Source organism: Protopterus annectens, chromosome 15.part0, assembly GCF_019279795.1.
Source record: "Protopterus annectens isolate FY-2018-M chromosome 15.part0, PAN1.0, whole genome shotgun sequence".
In the NCBI taxonomy this organism is placed as follows: Eukaryota; Metazoa; Chordata; order Ceratodontiformes; family Protopteridae; genus Protopterus; species Protopterus annectens.
The window spans coordinates 407,138,996-407,156,820 of record NC_056749.1 but is presented as its reverse complement, the minus strand read 5'-3'; the positions used below and the strand labels follow the sequence as shown (position 1 = coordinate 407,156,820).

Sequence of the window (17,825 nt, the reverse complement as noted above, 5' to 3'; positions counted from 1 at the left end):
TTGATATACCAGATGACCGAAATGTTGTCTGACTGAATTGCAATCAATCCGAGAGGGAGGACTGTGTGAAAGGCTTACAATGTTAAAAGCACTGCCCTCATCTCTAGAACATTTATGTGCAAACTGGTCTCTGTCTGGGACCACGTGCCTTGGATTGTCAACAGTGTCCCCCCACCAGAGTTGGGAGGCTTCCATGGTCACTGTGGTTTGGAGTGGGGGTGACGCAAAGGGGCGTCCTTTTGATATCTCCAGTCAAGTTAACCACCAAAGAGGAGATGCCCTGCAGATGTGACTGATCTTGATCAGAAATTCCATGGGCAGGTCTAGCCAAGACCACTGAACAGCCAGAATCCATTGAAGAACCCGCATATGAAGGCACGCATAAGGGAGAATCTTGAAGAACCTCGCTCGCCTTTGAAGACTTGAAGTTCACTATCTGAGCTATGTGGCACCTGAGATGTAGAATCCTGTCTGGAGTTAGGAATACCTTCATCTGCAAAGTGTCTAAACTGTGCCCCAATGAAGTCTATAACTTGTACTGGTTGCAAATGGGATTTGTGAACACTGACTAATTCCCAGTAGGTCTGCTAACCGAACAAAATAATCTCGGGCCAGACGCAAGTGATGCTTGTTGGGCGCAGCGAAGAGCCAGTTGTCCAGGTATGGAAACACCTGAATACCCTGAAGCCTCAGGTGAGCCGCTACAACTGCCATTACCTTGATGAACACCCTGGGGGCTGTGGTGGGACCAAAGGGTAGGGCTCAGAACTGAAAATGACTGGCTCCCAGCTGGAAGCGCAGAAACCTCCTGGAGCTTCTGTGTATTTTGATGTGATAGTAGGCATCCTGAAGAACTAACGAGCACATCCAGTCACACTCTCAGAGATAAGGTAGAATGGACTGGAGGGTGACCATCCGGAATTTCTGTTTGGCTACAGACAGGTTTAATGTTGACAGGTCTAAAATGGGCCTGAGGTCCCCTGCCTTTTTTGGCACCAAAAAAGCTTGAGTAGACGCCTAATCCAGACTGATCGAGGGGGACCTTTTCGATGGCTCGTTTGAGAAGCAGCTTTGAAACCTCTAGAGCTGCAGCCTCCCTGTGAGCAGGTGGAACATCCGAGAGGTGTTTTGTAATATTTGGAGGGGCAACGAAAGGAATAGAGTAATCTCTGGATATTATCTGAAGAACCCAGCGATCTGTTGTAATGGACTCCCATGCCGCTGGGTGTAAGGACAATCATCCCCCGACTGCCTCCAGAGTAGGACAGTCGGGAAACCCCTCAGGGCTGTTGACCGGGTCTATCAGAGAAGGGTTCCCTAGACCCAAGATTCCTGGGACCCCCTCTATCTCTGGGTTGGCATCGATCCTGTCCCCCTCTGCCTCTGGGGGAATAGCTGCCCTGAGAATCACGGGAAAACTGAGATTTTCGGAACCACATCTTCTTCTGCTCTCTGATTCCTAGAAAAGGACAGCTGATGGTTAGAGAAGTGGACTCCAATGGCAGACAAAGTCTTCCCGTCCTTTTCGCTCTGGACAAGTGTGTCACGTACTGTCTTTCCAAAGAGGGAATAAATGACGCCTTGAAAGGGTCCGCGAACTGACACAATCTGAGCCAGGCATAACACCTCATGGCTATGCCTGTCCCAGCTGCCCTAGCTGCTCCTTCTGTGGCATGGGAAAGTAGCCACATAGATGTGTTTGAGACTGACTTCAGAGTAGACATTTTCGCCGAGAACAGCTGTCTGTCCTGCGGCAATAAAGACTCTGGGGGTGACTCAGCGAATTTCGAAGCAAGGTCTCGCTGAAGCCGAATCATATGTGCCAAATAATTCAGCGCACGGATAGAAAAAGTCGCTGAGGAGTATACGTGCTTCCCAAACCTATCCACCGACCTGGACTCCTTGTCTGGAGGGTGGACTAAGGAACCCTCCTGTGCTAGTTCCTTCTTTGTGGCCGCTGCGACCAACATAGCATCAACTGGGGCTCCTTCCAACCAGGGTTGTCTGTCAGAAGGGGGAGATAAAACCTTGTCAGGGCGTTTGGGGATGGGCTCTATGGTGTCAGGCTCCTTCCATCCCCTCATGGTGAAGAGGTCCACCAAGGAGTCTGCTGGTGGGGCCACCCAGGAAGTAGATGGGCCCGTGCCAAAGGCCACCAGGAACACTGACTCATCACCAGAAGGTTTTGGGGCTGACCAACCTCCCCTCTGGCGGAGGATCTCCATAATTTCTCCGAAAAAGACGTCTTCGGAAGGTGACCTGGGGGAACCTTCTCCTTCATCTAAGTCAGTGTCAGTAGTGAGGGACTTGGGGGAGCCCAAGTGCCTCCTTTTGCACTTGCGCTTATGGTGACCCTCTTCAGTGGGACATTCAGAAGGGGATCCGTGAGCTGCAGGGGTTTCCTCGGGGAAAATGACCTGGGGATCCTCTGGCATGGGCTGTCCCTGAGACAGGATGAATGGAGTCGTCGCCAAATCCAGAGGGGCCTGGGTGGTATCCGAGGGGATGGGCTGGGGTCTCAATCACTGGGAGAGAGCCCTCTCCACCACTTTGAAGGCCGGGGGAAAAGTCCTCCATGGATCTGAAGCGGGGACCGGAGCTGAAGACAGGGTAGCCTGAGGTCCGAGGGAACAGATCGGATCCGAAAAGGTCGGAGCCAAAAAATGTATTCCCCTGGGTCAGACTCCCTGTCCGCGGCTCCGAGAGACACTCGGATCCGAACAAGCCAGATCCGAGGAACTCAAGGTAACAGCCGGAGTCTAGGTTGGAGGAACCGTCGGCGCCGAGCTACCAGCTCCGAAAAAGCTCGAATCCAAGAGCCCCAAAGCACGGATCGTAGAAGGAGAGATGGGGTAGAAAAGAGGCACGGAGGTTGCCCCTCCAGAGGGAGAGGGACCTGGCAAGACTCCCATCTGAATTTGGGTCTGAATAAATCTCCACATCATCCTGTCCATATTCATGTCTGAAAGGCTCCGAATAGACCTCGAAGAGGCCACCGACTTGGATCTGGTGGGTCTGAACAGTGGGGAGAAGGGCCTCGGGTCTGAATGCTCCAACGGCTCTGGTGAGAAACAAGCCTGATGGTCTTAGATGGGGGGCTGAGAAAGAGCTCCTTGTCTGGGGACCTCTTACGATGCCTGTCCTTTTTCTCCCTTTCTTCTCTGTGCCTTTCCTTTTCCTTTTCCCTCTCTTCTACTTTTTCCTTATCTTTGTCAGACTCGCTGACTGAAGATCTGTCCTTTGAAGACCCATCGCCAGATGAAGAGGGAGGTTGAGTCCCTGTCTAGGTGGAAGGTGGTACACTAGCGACCGAGGCCAAGGCAGATTCCAGAATGGCAGCAGGAAGAAGGCCTTTGGCAACTAGCTTGGCCTTACGATCCCTAAGGGCCCTAGGGATGAAACCTGAACAGACCGCACACTTGAGTGGACAAATGTGCCACTCCTAAGCATATCACACACAGAGTGTGACCATCGGCCGGGGAAAGCTTATGGCCACACTCTGTACATTTTCTGAACACAGGCTTTGGCTGGTCAGCCATAGTCCTGCACTCCAAGGTACAAGCACTACCTTTCCAAAAACAACACACACACAGGTAGGGGAAGGGCAAGTCTAACTACTACTCTATACAAAAAAACTTTTTTTTTTTTTTTTTTTTTTTACCCCAACGACAAAACACAATACTACAGAAGGGGAGGAAGGGAAATCCTAGTCAAGCACACCTAGATATCAGCAAAAAAAATTCTACTTACTATCCCTGAGCTCAGAGCAAAGGAGACCACAATGTACACTACTGGCACGGCAAACGAGATCTGGGGGAAGATAGGAGATGGCAGGGCATTATGGGTAAGGGGAGGAGCTTGGAGCAGATGCTAGAAAAAAGTTGCCGGCTCGGATCCAATAAGGATCCGTATCCCCACAGGTTGCAGATAAAATGAAGTTAACTACTTCAGATCATAATTTTTTAAACAGTAGGACTAGTCATTAATAAAACCAAATGCTATGGGTTCAGGGAAGACACCATGATTTAGGACACTTTTTGTAGTGTGTGCATACAAATCAACAAGAGCATAACCATAGCTTGCCATAGAAGTTCTTACCTCCAAATTAACATTTACCTTACTCAGCAAATCATACGATATATCCTGCCTGCCTCTTCTATATGCCTCCTCAGGCTGTTCACATTCCAGCTGATCCACAGCCACCACAACTTTGTCTATCCTGTCTTTGTTAGAAGGGTGGAAGCTCCAAAGTACATACTGTACTACATTCAATCCCCTGAAACCCAATAACAATTTCTTACCAGACCATTTTCTAAGTCTCCTCAGCAGTCCATCACCACTTCTCTCAGCTTTTGATCTGTATATACTGTAATCTACTAGCTTTATCATTTTAACCCTTCTGCCTTTAATGTTAGCATGCAAGTTTTATTGTAGAAAGCATTATATTTTTTTATTATTGAAATAGTAAAATCTCTACCACCTTACAATTCATTCTGTTCTTCCCTGCTTTCTTGTACTATAGTACAGTCATTCCAAAATGAAGTTCCTTTCTTTCCCATTTAGTTCCAAAACTGTTGTCTTACTCTTCTCTCCCACCTTTTCTCCCTTTCTTAAAGCTGAGTAACAGTTGGCAATGACAAAAAACACTGCAGACAAGCTGGTGTTAATACTATTTCATTTATGTTGAAGTAAAAAAAAAAAAAAAAAACACAATGTCCCCCCTCAAGCACAGCAAATAAGGCAACCATACCACCTCTGCTGATAAATGTCAGAAATCCATTAAAATATTTTCTCAGCACAGTATGTGAAATAAATACAGTACTTACCTCGGAAGAATTTTCAGAATCTTCAGTTGTGCGTGTACTCCGATCCTTAGATCGAGGGTGTTGTTCTTTAGTGGAGCGGGTTTGGTAATTATGCTGTCTTTTACGCTGGGATCGCCTCAAGAATCTTCCACAGTACAACTGCTGATCATCCTGGAGAAAAAAGGGGAAAATGAGTATCACGCTTTCACAAGTTCCATACAATGACAGCAACATGGAAGCTGCACTGTCTTACACACAATACTGATTTTTTCTTCCATGATTAGTTCTGCACACATGTAATCAACCAGTGCTTCAAGTATAGATTGATGAACAATGTGTTTTATTAAATCAAAGAAGAATAAGAAGTTATGTACCTACCATAACGTTCCATGTTAGTTGTCTTCTTCTCGCCTTCTTTCTTGCTGGATGGGTTCGGAGCTGATCCTCGGCTCCGACTCGGCCTACTACTAAAGCTCAAGAGCTAATTACTGGCTCGAGGTCTCCCCATATCCCACAGTGCTAGGCGTCAGATACCCAGATCTCATTTGGCAGAGCTAACACCATGGAAAATTTTTAAGGACACCTGTCCAAACTACAAGGTTTTCCTACAGTACTAAAAACAGAGGAGGACGTAACCTAGATAAATCTCAGCCAGAGGAAGAAGGCCTCAAAAGGGATTCTTCTCGGTCTGTCCAGGCTAGGGGGATGGAGGGTGGGACGCAAGAAAGAAGGCGAGAAGAAGACAACTAACATGGAACCTTATGGTAGGTACATAACTTCTTAATGTTAAGTTGTCTATTTCGCCTTCATTCTTGCTGGATGGGACAGCGTCCCTGGCACCTTAGCCCTGGGTGGCTCATCGGAACAGACTCTCGAGCACAGTGGAACCAAAATCAGCTCAACTCCTGGAGGCCATATCCAACTTGTAATGTGAAATGAAAGTATGAGGAGTAGCCCATGTGGCTGCAGCACAAATAGATTCCATTGGTAGTCTTGCTTGAAAAGCTACCGACGTAGCTAACGCTCTGGTGGAATGAGCTTTTGGTTTTGCAGGGAGTTCTTTATGTCTCAATTGATAAATCAAAGTGATAATAGAGGCCAACCACCTGAATAAGGTTACTTTAGAAAAGTACAGTTTTGTACCTACCATAAATGTAGATGTTCGAAGATCCACATTGCTGCAGTCATAACTTATGGGTAGTCCGCTCTCCTCGGTCGGCCCGAATACCAAAGTATTAGGCTGACGTCGGTCATGGGCGCTCAGATCTGACGTCAGAGCGTCAAGGTATTAAAGCGCATGACCGACGTCATTTCCTCAGTCTTTTCTTGCCCCAGATGTCAGAAGGCCCTAAAAATAAAGGCAACTGCCAAAAATAGAATAACTCCCTAAAACCATGTACAAAAAACAGCTACAACCCAAACCATGCAACCACTCCAAACTACAGAGGGGAAGGAGGGAGGGTAAATTGGACTGCAGCAATGTGGATCTTCGAACATCTACATTTATGGTAGGTACAAAACTGTACTATGTTCTTCATCTCACATTGCTGCAGTCATAACTTATGGGTAGAATCCCAAAGCAGAGGTAAAGGGAGGCTGGCAAAATCATAAAGCATTGGGAGCTGCCAAAATGCCCTGTAAGACTGCAGTGGCAAATCCAGCCCTAGATTTGGAATAGAGGAAGATGGTAATGTTTAGAAAAAGTGTGCACTGAACTCCAAGTAGCCGCTTCCAAAATATCTTTAGTAGCTACCCCCCTTAAAAAAGCAGTAGAAGTGGCAGTAGCCCTAGTGGAGTGAGGCCTGATTCCAGCTGGAATCTCCTTACCATGATGAGAACAACAAAAAGCAATATAAAGGCCAATCCACTTAGAAATAGTTTGTTTTGAAACAGGTTTCCCCTGAGAACCCAAAGCAAAAGAAACAAACAACTGCTGAGACTGTCTGAACCCTTTAGTCTTGCTCAAATAATAACGCAACTGCCTGTGAATATCCAAAGTGTGCAAAATTTTCTCCCCTTTATTTTGGGGATCTGCATAAAAAGTTGGCAAATGAATAGATTGGTTCAAGGCCACATTTGAAACCACTTTAGGCATAAAAGTAGGGTTAGTACGCAGAGATACCCTGTCCTTTTGAAAAATTAGGAAAGGTTCAACTGCCATTAGAGCCTGTAATTCCGAAACCCTTCTAGCAGACGTAATGGCCAACAAAAAAGCAGTCTTCCAAGACAAAAACTTTAACTCAGCTGTAGCTGCAGGTTCAAAAGGAGGTAAAGTAAGTTTTTCCAACACAAAATTGAGATCCCAGGCAGGAGTAGGAGCTCTACGCGGGGGTCTTATGTTCTTTGCCCCTCTAAGGAATTGCTTAAACAAAGGATGAGAGAACAATGGTGGGTCACAGTCATAGTGAGCAGAAATGGCTGCAGCATGAACTTTTACAGAGGAGAAAGACAAACCCTTGTCCAATAATTCTGTAAGATATTGAAGAGAAACACTCAAATCAGGCCTAGAAACATCAAAGCTCTTTGCTTTGCTCCAAATAAAAAATCTCCTCCATTTATCAGCATAAACTTTCCTTGTACTAGGCCTCCTGGCCTCCAAAATAACATTCAAAACTTGTTGAGGAAGCTGCGACCCTCCAGGTTCTAAAACAGAATAAGCCAGGCTGTTAGATGCAGGGACTGAATCCTGAAATTGAGGAAATGATTGCCCTCCTGAGTCAAAAGGTGTGGAATCAAAGGCAAAGGGTAAGGAGGTTCCCGTACTAAACTCCTCAGCAGAGGGTACCAGTGCTGTCGAGGCCAGTCTGGAGCTATTAGAATCATGGAGGGCTTGTCTTGTCTGACCTTCAAGAGAACCTTTGGAAGTAGAGGCAGAGGCGGAAAGGCATAGACGTGAAGATTGCTCCAACTGAATGATAGAGCATCCACTTTCCAAGCTGTGGGATGAAACATCTTTATGCAAAACTTTGGCACCTAGAAATTTAGTGGAGAAGCGAACAGATCTATGTCTGGAGTCCCCCATATCATTGTCAACTGTCGAAATACATGAGGATCCAATTTCCACTCGTGGGGATCCACTATCCGTCTGCTCAAAACATCTGCTAAGGAGTTCTGTGTTCCTGGCAGAAACCTTGCTTGAAGAGTGAGTTGCAAACTGAGAGCAGTCTCCCACAAAATCATAGCTTGCCTGCAAAGAGGATACGAATGGGTTCCCCCTTGCTTGTTGATGTACCACATGACAGTAGTGTTGTCTGTTTGAATCAACACCTGCCCTGGGAGAAGTAAATCCTTGAAAGCCATCAATGCAAACTGGACTGCTAACATTTCCTTCAAGTTGATATGTAAATGTTGAAGTCTGGCAGGCCACGTGTCTTGAACCCATTTTCCATTGAGGTGTGCTCCCCAAGCCTTGTCCGAGGCATCCGTCGTTAAAATCGGACTCGCCTCTGGTCGGGTCACAGAGAGTCCCTTGTTTAGGTGACATTCCTGAGCCCACCACAAAAACTCCTTTTGAATGCAAGGTATTATCTGAATGACAGTGTCCAGATCTTGGCAGTGTTGTGTCCAAACATTTTTGAGATACCATTGTAGCTTCCTCATATGCAGTTTGGCATTGGGAAGCACCAGAATACAAGATGCCATGAACCCCAAGGCTTGAAGGACTGTCCTTGCAGTCAGCCTGGACCGTAGAGACAATTGATGGAAGTAAAGTGAAAGATTCTTTTGCTTGTCCGGGGTCAAAAAGGCCATCTGGGAAGCTGTATTCAGTCTCACACCCAGAAAGCACATTTCCTGAGAGGGTACTAGACTGGACTTTGTTTCGTTCACAGAATACCCTAGGCACCTTAACACTGTCATAACATACTGTAGATGGTGAAGAAGCTCGTGCTTGTCTTGAGCAAGAATCAGGCAATCGTCCAAATAAGGATAAATTTGTATTCCTCTTAACCTGAAGAAGGCTATCACTGGAGCCAGAATTTTTGTGAATACCCTGGGCACAGTAGATAAGCCAAAGGGCAATGCAGAGAACTGATAATGTAAAGTCCCATCCCGAAAACGCAGGAATCTCCTGCAACTGGGCCTGATAGGAACATGAAGATAAGCCTCTTTGAGATCCAGAGTTACCATCCAGTGATCTTTGCCCAACAGAGGCAGAAGTTGTTGCAACGTCAACATTTTGAATTTTGGAATGTCCAGATATGTGTTGAGGATAGATAAATCCAAAATTGGCCTCCAAGTGTTTCCTTTCTTTGGTACAAGAAATAGGCGAGAGTAAAATCCGATGCCCACCTCTGACAGAGGGACCTGCTGTGTAGCCCCCATTTGAAGAAGTAAAGAAATCTGTTTGTGAGCCTCTACCCTTTGCTGAGGAGGAACGTCTGGCATGCCTTTGAAAGGAGGCAATGTGTAGAAATAAAACTTGTAGCCTCGGTCTATAATGTCCAACACCCATTTGTCCTGGGTGACTAGAAACCAATTTTGCTTGAAGAGTGCCAACTTTCCTCCCAAAGGAGCTGCCAGACAGGAAGGATCTGGCAGCTGGAAATGCAGGTCATTGGGCCTGTTTACGAAAGGACTGGCCCCTGCCCTCACCTGTAGATTGGGCTGGTGAACTACACGGTCTAGACCTGAAAGAACTCTGAGCTCTGCCCCTACCACGTCTAGATCTACCCCTAGACTGCGTATCAGAAGAAGGGTAAGTCCAACACTTAGCAGGCCAGTTCCTGCTAAACTTAGGGGGCTGCACCTGCAAAAAATCCTTAACAGTCTGCATAGACTTAGCCTTGTCTTCCATTTTCTTCAAGACAGACTCCACAGGAGAACCAAACAAAACTTCAGACTGCAAAGGAGCATCTAAAATCCTAGCTTTAACATGCTCTGACAAATTCTGATCCTTAAGCCAGGCATGCCTGCGAATAACTGAACCAGTGGCAGCCACCCTGGAAGAAGCCTGTAAAGCATCAAAACTACACTGCAAAGCATGCTTACCCACCTGATCAGAGGCATGTACCAAATCCTGTAATTCCTTACACTCTATGCCCTCTGCCAAAGCATCCACTTTAGATTTTAACTGAGTAAGGAGAAAATTCTGGTACTTCAACATATGAAACTGGCAATTCAAAGCCCTCACTGCTAAAGTGGAAGAGGTATACACTTTCTTACCCCACCTATCCAAAGCTCTAGCATCCTTATCCATAGGAACTGGATTCTTTACAACAGAAGCCCTGACACCCTTAGGTCCCTGGCTAATAGTTTCTGGGTCGGCCCTAGGGCTCTTATACAGATATTTATGAGCCTCAGGCACCCTGTAATACCTATCCGGCTTAACTGGAGCAGGAGGCAAACAGTCTGGACTAAGGGAAGCCTCAGAGAAAACGTCTTGAACAACATCCAAAACAGGAGGTATAGCCAAAGGCCTATGCTGTGGTAAAAACAAAAATTCCCTAAGCCTCTTCTGGGAATCTGAGAAATCCTGACCTTCCCATTTAAAATGCTCCCTCATAGAATGCAGGGTTTCTGAAAAAGAAAAATCCTCTGGAGGAGAAGCAGAAGGAGTGGAATCCTCTGCGTCTGAATCAGAATAAGGAGGAAAATCCTGAATGTCTTCAGCCGAAGACTCTGAGTAATCTGAAGCCTGTTCCAAACTTTCTATTTCTGGCTCCACCCTAGGCCTCTTATCAGGAGGGGGCATAGAACCCCTGATTAAAGTAATTAAATCTTCTGCCATTTTAAGCATGTATTTTTTGGGCACAGAACCTGCAGAACTAGGACTGACACCTGTGGCAGGCAAACCAGGCCAGCCTTTGGAAGGTACTTTAGAGACAGAAGGAGAAGGCCTAACCACCTTAGGCAAAGAAGGGAGAACAACAACCTGAGAGGCCCCCCTCAGCCTGACCTGACTCCTGAGAGGCCACATCTTGCAAAACCAACGTCTCCCCCTGAGACTCAGTTGAAACCTCGGCCGGTTCAACCGAATCCACCATAGTGTCTAAAGAACCGGCGTCCGGAACGGACGAGTCATCCTGCTTGGACTTCAAAGATTTATCTTTGCGCTTCTTCGCGGTAGCGGGCGTCGGAGGATCCGACGGCATATTGTAATTACACCGCTTACCGAAGACAAGCCTAGCACAATCTAACCGACGTTTAATGGTGCGCTTATTAAATCTAGCACAAAAGCGACACCCTACTACGTCGTGCTCAGGCCCCAAACAAGGAATACAAAGAGAGTGGTAATCCCTATGCGGTATCTGTTTCCCACAAGAAATACAATTATTCACTTTTTCTGACATCCGGAAATAACCGAGGCAAGAAAAACAAAAATATTCCCCAACGGGTACTTAGCCAACTTGGTTTCGGTCTGAAACTCAGAATACGAAAATTTCAGAGCGAACGGCACTTGCAAACGCTGCTTCTGCTTCGGACCATGCGGCAAAAAAGACTGAGGAAATGACGTCGGTCATGCGCTTTAATACCTTGACGCTCTGACGTCAGATCTGAGTGCCCATGACCGACGTCAGCCTAATACTTTGGTATTCGGGCCGACCGAGGACAGCGGACTACCCATAAGTTATGACTGCAGCAATGTGAGATGAAGAACATCTGGCAGGCCCTGCTTGCACTCAACATAGGATAGGACGAGTTGGTCCGATTTTCTTGTTTGTTTAGTCCTATCCAAATAAAAACGTAATTGCCTGTGAACGTCCAAATTGGTGTAACTTTTGTTCAGCTCTGTTCGAATAGTTACGAAAAAAGACAGGGAGATCAATAGCCTGATTCAGGTTTGTCTCAGAAGGAATTTTGGGCAGAAAAGAGGGATTAGTCCTGAGTGAAACTCTATCCTTGTGAAACACAAGATAAGGAGGACGAATACAGAGGACTTGAAGTTCCGACACTCTCCTAGCTGAGGTGATGGCTACTAAGAAGAGAGTCTTCCAGGAGAGTAATTTTAAGGAACAGGAGGCCGCAGGATCAAAGGGAGGGAGAATCAAGGAAGTTAATATCAGGTTTAAATACCATGGAGGCGGGGGATCTCTTAACCGGGGGCCTAAGTAAAATAGTCCCTTTAAGAAATGCCTTACAAAGTTTGTGGGACATGATGCTGGTTTCTGACAGGCCAGCGTGGAAATTAGCGATAGCAGCCAATTGGACCCTAATGGTGGCAGACGAGGATCCTGCTCAAAAAAGTTCTGCTAAAAAATCTAGAACGTGGTGGACTGGGGCTGTAAAGAGAAACGTTTCCACTTACTAGCACAAGTCTTCCTGGTAGCAGATTTGTGCGAAGAAACGATGATTTCATGCACTGGCTAAGAAATATATGGAAGCCTGGCTAAAGTTGGGAGTGGAGCAACCAAGCTGTGAGGTTGAGAGACTGAAGGGATTGGTGCAGCCCGCCCCCGAATGACAGACCAAGAGGACTGGCACTGGGTCCAGATTCCAAGGCTGATCCAGCAGGTGACGATGCAGGAATGAGAACCAAATTTGTCGAGGCCAGTAAGGTGCAATGAGGATCATCCTGGATCCCAATGCAGCTGCTTTCTGAATTAGTTTGGGAATTAAGGGAAAGGGTGGGAATGCATACAGAAGACCCCGGGCCCAATCATGAACTAGAGCGTCTCTGGAGGAGTGGCCGGGGAGGGGGAAGAGAGTGAAGAAATCGTCGCACTTGCTGTTGAGAGGGGTTGCGAAAAGATCGCAGCAAGGTTGACCCCATCTGCGGATTTTGTCTGCTACTAACTGATTGAGAGACCACTCGAGAGGCATGCGAATAGCTCTGCTTAGCCTGTCCACTAAGACGCTGGACTTCCCCGGGGATGTGCGTTATCAGAAACCTTTGAGAGGAGATCACCCACTGCCAGAGTCTGAGTGCTTCTCGACATAAGGGATAGGACCTGGTTCCGCCCTGCCTGTTGATGTACCACACTACAGACATATTGTCTGTGTGAATTACAATAGTCCCAGTGGGTAGAGAGTCCTGAAAAGCTTGCAACGCTAAAAGTACCACTCTTATCTCCAAGACGTTTATGTGCAGGTGGTACTCTAGAGGTTGCCAAGTGCCCTGGACAGTCCTGCCTGAAAATGCCCCCCCCCCCACCCGATCAGGGAGGCATCCGTTGTCACCGTGGCAACAGGAGGAGGAAGAACAAACTGTCTGCCCTGAAGAACTTGAGAGGAGACCATCCACCAAGAAAGGTGGTCGTTGTATGATTTGGTGGGTATTATGTTGTGAGACATCGGAAGCTGTTGAAACTACCATTGGGTAAAAAGCATCCATTGAAGAATCCGCATGTGAAAAGTTTTCAGTACAAATCTGGCCTGAATTCTCTTGCACTGTAGTAAGGTCTGGACATGTTGGCGAATGTCTGATACTCTTTCTAAGGGAAGTTTTGCCGACAGCTCTTTTGTATTAAATCTTGCGCCTATAAAGGTTATAGATTGACAAGGCGACAATGCAGACTTTTCGAAGTTTATAGAGATACCTAGCTCGGAGCAAGTTTGGATGGTATAATCCCTGGCTCATAGTAGCCGATGCCTGGTGGAAGCAGTCAGGAGCCAGTCGCCTAGATATGGAAACACCTGGAATCCTTGCCGTCTCAGGTGAGCCGTAACCACTGCCAAGCATTTGGTGAACACCCTGGGGGCTGTGGTGAGACCAAAGGGCAGGGCTCTGAACTGATGGTGACCAGCTCCCAGCCGGAAGTGGAGAAACCTTCTGGAGCATCTGTCCATTTTGATATGGTAGTACGCATCCTGAAGGTCTATGGAGCACATCCAATTGTCCTGGCCCAAAAAGGGTAGAATGGACTGAAGCGTGACCATCGGGAACTTAGTTCTTTGAACAGATTTTGATAACCTGCTGAGATCCAAAATGGGTCTCCAGTCCCCTGTCTTTTTTGGTACCAAAAAGAACTTGGAGTAAATCCCGGATCCTTGCTGGTCTGCTGGATGGCCCTTTTTCCTAGCAGTTTTGAAATTTCTAGTACTGCTTGTTCCCTTAGACCGGGTGGAACATCTGGAAGGGACCTGTTTGCTTGTACAGGGGTGTGGACAAAGGGGATTTTGTAACCCTCGGATATGATAGACCGTACCCATTTGTCTTGTGTGAGGAGTTGCCAGGCTTCTGGGTACAGTGACAATCTTCCCCCGACTGCCGCCGAAGGTGAACAGTCGGGCAGCCCCTCAGGGGTGCTGCAAGGGTTTGTCAGAGGAAGATTCTCTGCTACCCTGATTTTGCGTACCCCCTCTGCCCCTCGGGCGGCAAATATTATTGTTCCCTCCTCTGCCCCTGGAGGGGAACTCGCCACATGTGTCAGGCACGACTCTCTGGGATTTCCAAAACCACATTTTTCCACTCTTCTAACCTTTAGGGTATGGTCTAGAGGGAGTAGAAAAATGGACTCCCACGGCAGAGAGAGTCTTGCCTTCCTGCTCACACCCAGTAAGGGTATCCTTTACCTGTGGTCCAAACAGAGCCGAACCATTGAAGGGGGTATTGGTGAAGGACACCTTAAAGGGGTCAGCAAAGTTACATAACCGCATCCAGGCTTGTCTTCTCAAAGCAACGCCTGTACCTGCGGTCCTACTCGCCCCATCGGCTGCATAAGAAATGAGCCGTATGGAGGAGTTGACTATAGAGTTAAGGGTCGCCAGCTGGGAGTTAATCTTATCCTGAGACCCTGCAGCTGATGGATCCTGAAGGGTATCACCCAGTTCCTTGAGAAGATCCCTTTGAAGGTGGGTGAAATGGCACAGATAATTCAGCGACCGCATGGAAAAGGTCGCTGAAGAAAACATCCGCTTCCCGTACCTGTCCATTGTCCTAGATTCTTTATTAGGTGGATGGACAGGCACCAAAGGGTCAGCCAACTCCTTCTTAGTGGCTGCTGCCACCACTATGGCATCAACAGGGACACCTTTTGTCAGAAATTGTTTGTCGGATGGGGCTGTAATAAACTCAATGGGCCTGCGGGAGTTGGTTCCACTGTGTCCGGGGCTGTCCACGCCTTTCGAGCCACCACTTCCATGAGCGGGTCAAAAGGTGGAGACACCCAGGAGGTGGAAGGGCAAGAACCAAACGCGTCCAGGTACACCGACTCGTCCTCGGAACGGTTAAGGGCAGTCCAGTTCCCCATCTGCCTAAGGATCTCTAGGATGTCTGAAAAGGAGACATCCTCAGAGGGGGACCTTGGGGACCCTTCTGAATCCACCAAGTCAGTATCAGACGTGACTGACTCGGGGGAGTCAACATGCTTCCTCTAACATTTTCTCTTCCGAGGCGGCTCCTCTGAATGATCAGGGGAGACCTCAGAAGAGGAAGACACGCCCAATGGGGCGACCTGGAGCATCTGGTCTCCATGCTTGGGATCAGGAGGGTGGACAGACACCGCTGCAGGCACCATGGGGGGAGGAGCCGAAGGGGCCAATCATGGAGCCGACACAGGAGTCAGCACACTCCTCATGACCTCGAAGGTGCCCCTATCAGGCAGAGAAGAGGGTCCCCGCTCCGAAGAGACGTGAACCCCTCCCGGCACCGAGAGGGACGGCTCAGAAGCCGATGGGGCCGAGCTCACCTGCACTGAGGCCCAGAGAGGGAGAACAGGGTCAGACAAGGGTCTGATGCCACTCGCCCCCTCGGAACCAAGAAGGGAGTCTCGGCGTCTGGATCCCTCCAAGGACGGAACCAATGAAGAGATCGGAGCTGACGAGGGAGCCGAAAGGTGTGGTATCGGCTCAGACGTTCCTATGATTCGAGCCCCGACGAGCTCCAGCTCCGAACACAGTGGTAGAGTCGGAGGAGGAACTGCTAAAGACACAGGGATAGCCACAGTCTGTTGAGAAGGACATTTTGGCCAGGGCCTGCGATTTTAGGAGCCTACTGACCACCCTCTCCAAGTCATGATCGGATAGCCTGAAGGACAGAGGAGTGAGACCCATGGCTTCGCTCCAACTGAAGCAATGGAGACCTCAACTAACAGGGAAGGATCATATAAAAATAAGACAATATAAAGGTAATAATACAAGAAAAGATTTATATGACCTGGAGCCAGTAAAATCGCAACCTCGTAGCTGAAGCGGCAAACGAGATCTGGGTATCTGATGCCTAGCATTGTGGGATATGGGGAGGCCTTGAGCCAGTAAATAGCTCTCGAGCTTTAGTGGTAGGCCGAGACGGAGCAGAGGATCGTCTCCAAACCCATCCAGTAAGAATGAAGGCGAGATAGACAACTTAACATCAAAAGTTATGTACTCACAATAATGACAGATTTGTGTTGTCTGTCTCCATCTGGTTCAATCTGCAAGATTTTGGATCCAGCACTGGCTGACTCTAAAACCTTTCAGCTTGACTTGGATCTGCTTCCTTCACCCACAACTCCCTGTTCCTCCAACTCCCAGATGTAGTTCGCCCGTGAAGTATAGGTAGAATGTTCCAACATATTTAACTAATTCCCATTTCCTGCCTAAAAACAAGACTACCTTCAAGAAAAAGCAAGACACTAGGCAAGTTATAAAAAAAAAAAAAAAAAAAAAAAAAAAAAAAAAAAGAGAGCCCCTCCTGTCCAGCCATCACCAAGGGAAGATGCACCAAATCAAGGAGTCAATATAAACAGTAGATGTCAGGGACAGGAGGGCAGGATGGTTGAACCAGATGTAAACAAACAAGAGATATCTACTGTTATAGGTTCATAGGTTGGTACTAGGCTATCGGCCCTATGGCCTATACAAGCCTAGCCATAATAATTCCCTGGCTATTTCTTCCCACCTTATGGTGAGTATATCAATTTCATATTAGATATCTGTCCCACAGGTTGAATCGGTTGGAGCAGAGTACCCAGACATGACAATTACTTAGGTGGAACTAAGGAAAGATATTTTGCAATACAGCAGAACAAAAAGGAGCCCTGGACTTGGATTGAATGACCAGCTTATAATGCGACACAAAGGTATGATGGCTCAACCAAGTAGCAGCAGCAGCACAGATATCCTAAGCACTCTTGAAAGAAAAGCTGTAGAAGTAGCTACAGCTCTAGCAGAACTGCCTCTAAGCTTTTGTGAAAAGACTTGCCTCAGAGAGTAAGCAAACAGAATACAATCTGATAACCACTTGGATAAAGTTAATTTAGATACAGGTGAGCCCAGCCTTGATTTTGAGAAGGAAACTGGCTAGATTTTAAAGATTTAGTACAGTCAAGATAAAACCATAATTGCCTATGCACATCCAAACAATGCAGAAAGGTATTCGCCTTTGTTAGGAAATTTGGGAAAAAACACAGGAAGATGAAATGAACCATGAAGGTTACTCACTGAAGCTACCTTAGGTAAGAAAGAAGGGTTTGTACGAAGGGACACACTGTCCTTATGAAAAACAATGTGGAGAAGAATCAAGTGCTTGCAATTCTGAAACAATTTTGCCAAGGTATATCACCATCAAAAACAATTTTCCAGGACAAAAGCTTCAGATCAGAGAAGGTTGAAGGTTCAGAGGGGGGACCAGTCAATACATGAAGAACAAAGGGCAGATCCAAGGAAGGCACCACATTCTGTACTGGAGGATGGAGGATGAAGGTGAAAGGTGCCCTTTAAATAGGCACTGGAGATCTTGTGAGAAACCAAGGACATACCTGTTAACATGAAAGTTCAAAATTGCCACTAAATGAAACATGATAGTAGAAAAGCTGAAGCCAGAACTGAAAAGCTCAGTTAGAAAGTCCAAAACAGACTCCATTGGGTGGGGGCTTAAAGGGATCAAGTCCCATAGTCTCCTCCCACAAAACAAATCACTTCCAATTACTGGTGTACACTTTCCTAGCAGATTCTAAGAAGATGACAGTATATGAACCATCACCTTCGAACGTTTGGAATTCCTGGCCATCAAGTGAACTAGAAGAACCATGGATGGGGTCACCTTCAAGAACTGAAGATTGGGTAAATCCAGACACGGTTGGATGAGAGATGAGACCCAGAATGGGATCCAAAACCCCAGGGGAGTGTTTTAGAAGATGCCAGAGAAAGGGACACCGCACT

General features: G+C 47.1%; 1 protein-coding gene across 1 annotated transcript in view; it reads right to left on the bottom strand.

The window, feature by feature from the left end:
- Nucleotides 1-17,825, bottom strand: part of BRWD3 (bromodomain and WD repeat domain containing 3) — a 1,896,258-nt gene that overhangs the window by 1,287,514 nt on the left and 590,919 nt on the right. Inside the window, exon 20 of the mRNA XM_044057276.1 lies at nucleotides 4,827-4,976. Coding sequence (XP_043913211.1) covers nucleotides 4,827-4,976 — 150 coding nt within the window. The remainder of the gene's footprint in view (nucleotides 1-4,826; nucleotides 4,977-17,825) is intronic.